Raw genomic sequence first — 4,349 nt, 5'->3', positions numbered from 1 at the left:
TCACCCCGAATCTCAAGCGGCGGCGCACCGCGAGGGGATGCATGGCCGATGGGTAGTTCGGTCTCGAGTGCGACCCCCGCCAGAGTACCGGCCGACACTCTGTGCGGGTTACGCTAGGCTTACCCAGGTACAGGGGGCTCTGCCTGGGCGGACCACCCTTTCCCCATACTCGTGGGAACAATTATGGAAACTTTTAAATGAAAACAAAACCCCAATAATTTTACTGACGAAGTTGCCTTCTCCGGTTTCGTCCGGAGAGGCGGTGGTCGAAGGGTGCAAGCCCAACGACGATGATGTACCGAAGGAGATAACGGGCGCGATGCCCATGGAGGTGGCAGCCGAATTCGCGCGGCCTTTGAGCCTGGACACGGACTCGAGCGAGAGTGGCTCTACCGTGAGGAGCAAAAAGCTCTGGAGAAGGAAGTCGCAAACAAGAAGCAGCTTTTCGCAGCTCAGTTTGACCAGCGACACCGATGAACCGGCGCCGAAGACGCAGGCGATCGACGGCAGAATGAGAGGACGCCCGCCCTCAGTGGGCAAGTACGTCGGCCTCAAGAAAGCCCAGTTGGAGCGTGACAGGCTACAACGAGAAGCGGCGCGGAAAGACGCAGAGAAGGAGCTGGAGGACCAGCTGCAATTTATCAAGTCGCCGGTCCCCCCCAGAATATCAGACACCGAAGAGGACCGTCCAGTACTGAAGGAAGACCTCCGTAAGTGCACCCAGGTTGTTCGCAATGTCGTGAGGAAGTCAGGCAACCTAAAAGGCACTTCCCAGAAGGCGCTTAACTGGGTCACGGACAAGATCGTGAAGTACGTGGAACAGCCTGAGTCCGCTGTCATTGCGCGCCTCGAGGAGGAAATAAAGAAGTGGCAGGAACACAGTGCCCGTCTTGAAGCCAACATGAAGGCCATGAAGGAGGAGAATGCCACCCTAAAACGACGCCTCGAAGACCTGGAGGCGTCCGCAAACAAGTCATCGACGGAGGAGATGCTGGCGATGGTGGAAGCGAGGGTCCAAGCCAGGCTGGAGTCGGCCCTGATGGGGCCAGCCCAAAGGCCCACCCTAGCCCACGAAAGAAGAACCGCCACCGGGGACACACAACTCCCCGTGACGAGCGGATACGTAGGAGGGGCGCCGAACCCAAAACCGGCCAAAGGCAAGGGAAAAAGGAAAGAGAAGGGAGCAGCCCAACCCGCTCCCGCTTCCCTCCCGCCCCCCTCCCTGCTCCAGTCGCTGGGCCCTCCAGTGCGCCGCCACAACCCGTCGCGGGTCCCTCCACGGCCCCGGCGACTACGACGGCATCGACGGGCAAAGAAGACCCAGGACCGAAGGAGAGAGACGCCGAAACAAAAGCCCCAAAAGGGCAAGAAGAACGGACCGCCTCCAGCCCAACCCGCTCCAGAGCCCCGCGTGCTGCCGCCAGCCCCGGCTAACGTGGACACGCCGTGGGTCGAGGTGGTCAGAAGAAAGAAGAAGGGGAAGCCGGCAGCAGCGCCAACAAACAGCACGCAGCCGCCGAAACCGACGCGCCGGAAGGAGCCAAAACTGCGGCCGCCACGTTCTGCGGCCGTAGTCATCTCTCTCACACCAGCAGCAATTGCGAAGGGCCTATCTTACAAGAGCGTCCTGACGGACGCCCAAAATAAGGTAGACCTCACCGGCCTTGAAATAAGCAAGATGAGGCCAAAGTTTGCGGCCACGGGCGCCCCAATGTACGAGGTGCCCGGGGCGAATTCTGAAGAGAGGGCCGACTCCCTCGCCGCAAGGCTGAGGGAGTGTTTCGCGGGGTCGGAAGATATCAAAATCTCCCGGCCCACGAAGACCGTGGAACTGCGGCTAAGTGAGCTGGACTATACAGCCACCCCAGAATCAGTCGCAGCGGCCCTCTCCAAGGCCGGTGAGTGCGCCGTAGAGGCGATAAAAGTTGGGCAAATTCGCCCTGATCGATCCGGTGTAGGGACAGCCTGGGTCAGGATGCCTATTAAGGCGGCGCACAAGGTTAGGGGCGGCCCGCATACTTATTGGCTGGACCGCGGCTCGGGTGACCGTCCTCGAGTCGCGGCCGATGCGGTGCTTCCGGTGCCTGGAGTCCGGACACGTCCGGGAGCGCTGCGACTGCGCGGTGGACCGCAGCGACCTTTGCTACCGCTGCGGTCAAGCGGGCCACAAAGCCCGTGAGTGCAAGGCCCCGGCGAACTGCGCAGTCTGCGCTGCCGCCGGCAGGCCCGCCAGGCACCGGCTCGGGGAAGGCTTGTTCTGCCCCTCCCGACGCAACCGGCGCCGCCCCCAAGGAAGGAATGCCGCCGCGGCTGAGGTTCTGTCCCAGCCGCAGGCGGCGGGCCCACCGCAACCAGTGGCCGAGATGGACGTGGAGGAGATCGCCCATCAGTAATGGACCTAGTTTTCCTCCAGGCGAACATCAACCACTGCGCCCGCGCCCAGGACCTGTTGTCCCAAAGCCTGGCGCAGTGGTCGGTGCAAGTGGCCGTGGTCGCCGAACCGTATTTTGTCCCTCCCCGCGATAACTGGGTAGGGGACATCGACGGGTCGGTGGCCATCATCACCAGGGTGCCGTTGGCTCCCCGCCCTTCGCAAAAGTCGAGAAGGGCCAGGGATGCGTCGCGGCTCTGTTGGGGGACTTGTGGATTGTAGGAGTTTATTTCTCCCCAACAGACCTCTGGCCGAGTTCGAATCTTTCTCGTTCGGCTGGGGCCCTGGTTGAGCAGGGCCAACCTCACCCGGCGATCGTCGCCGGCGACTTCAACGCGAAGTCCGCGGTCTGGGGTTCGCCGGCGACCGACGCTCGCGGTGAGGTCCTGGAGGAATGGGCGATTTCCGTCGGCCTGGTCGTCCTGAACAGGGGTCGGTGGACACGTGCGTGCGGCACAACGGCGGGTCTATTGTGGATCTGTCGTTTGGGAGCCCCGCCGTCGCACGTCGTGTCCAGGGCTGGAGAGTCCTCGTGGGCGTGGAGACGCTGTCGGACCACCGTTATATAAGGTTCGATGTCTCCGCGCCCCCGAGTATCCGGCCCAATAGTATTGGTGGACCGAGTGCCCCTCGACAGGACGGCCCGCGGTGGGCGTTAAGGCGCCTCGACAAAGAGGCCCTAGAGCTGGCCGCTCTGGCCGTGGCTCCCCGAGCCGGAGGGTCCGGTTCGGGTAGAGCAGGAGGCGGAGTGGTTCGGGGAGGCAATGTCGGATGTCTGCGACGCCGCCATGCCCCGGGCGCTCCGTCGTCCTCCGCGGCGGGAGGTGTACTGGTGGTCGGCGGAGTTAGCCCAGTTGCGCGCGTCTTGTGCGTGGCTGCGCGCCGCCGATGCGCCAGACATCGCCGCCGCCGCATTCGCAGCAGTGAGCACGAAGACCAGGAGCGGCAGCTCTACGGCCTCTACAAAGAGGCGAAGAGAGCGCTGCGGGTGGCCATTCATAGGGCCAAGGTCGCGGCACGTAGGGAGTTTTTGGAGACTCTCGACGCGGACCCGTGGGGCGCCCATACAAGCTAGTTATGAACAAGCTTCGTTCGGCGGCGCCTCCACTGTCGGAGAGTCTCAGGCCAGATTTATTGGCCAACGTTGTCGCGGCCTTGTTCCCGGCCACCGAGGAGACCACTCCTCCACCGATGGCGCCACCGGAAGTGGCGTCATCGTCGTCGGAACTTTCGGCAAGGGATATTCCAGAGGTTTCGCCCGCGGAAATGCGGGCGGCAGTGTTTCGACTGCGACACCGCCCCGGGTCTCGACGGCATCCCCGGGAAAGCCTGGGTGTTAGCCCTCGAGTACTTGGGGCCGCGGCTCCGCAGTCTATTCTCCGCCTGTATGGTGCAGGGCGTCTTCCCGGCGCGTTGGAAAGTCGGGAAGCTCGTCCTGCTTAAGAAAGAGGGGAGACCCGCAGAGTCGCCGTCGGCCTACCGGCCCATCGTGCTGCTCGACGAGGTCGCCAAACTTTTTGAGCGTATTATACACGCGCGCCTCGTCGAGCATCTCGAGAGGGTCGGTCCAAATTTGGCCGACAAACAGTTTGGCTTTAGGAGTGGACGATCAACTGTCCACGCGATTCTGCGGGTCAAGTCGCAGGCGGAGGCAGCAGTGGCCAGGGGGAAGGTAGTTATCGCCGTTTCATTGGATATATCCAACGCTTTCAATTCCCCTGCCATGCATCAACGAAGCACTGCGGGACCACGTGGTGCCGCCCTATCTCAGGCGTCTGGTGCACGCGTACCTTCTGACAGGTACGTGGTGTATCCGGCGCCGACGGGTGGCACCGAAGAGCGATGTCGTGCGGTGTTCCACAGGGGTCGGTTCTAGCCCCCTCTTGTGGAACATCGGGTACGACTGGGTGCTCCGTGG

At 62.7% G+C, this 4,349-nt stretch overlaps 1 protein-coding gene across 1 annotated transcript; it reads left to right on the top strand.

Annotated features, from left to right (window-relative positions):
• Positions 1–319: 319 nt before the first annotated feature.
• Positions 320–1,898, top strand: LOC115454840 (serine/arginine repetitive matrix protein 1-like; the record flags this gene model as incomplete). Its single annotated transcript, XM_030183552.2, has 1 exon — positions 320–1,898. A coding segment is annotated over exon 1 (1,579 nt), but the record flags the coding sequence as incomplete, so codon positions are not given.
• Positions 1,899–4,349: the final 2,451 nt, after the last annotated feature.

The sequence above is a fragment of the Manduca sexta genome, unplaced genomic scaffold (genome assembly GCF_014839805.1).
Source record: "Manduca sexta isolate Smith_Timp_Sample1 unplaced genomic scaffold, JHU_Msex_v1.0 HiC_scaffold_2657, whole genome shotgun sequence".
NCBI classification, from domain to species: domain Eukaryota; kingdom Metazoa; phylum Arthropoda; class Insecta; order Lepidoptera; family Sphingidae; genus Manduca; species Manduca sexta.
This window is presented reverse-complemented; position numbering and strand designations above follow the sequence as displayed.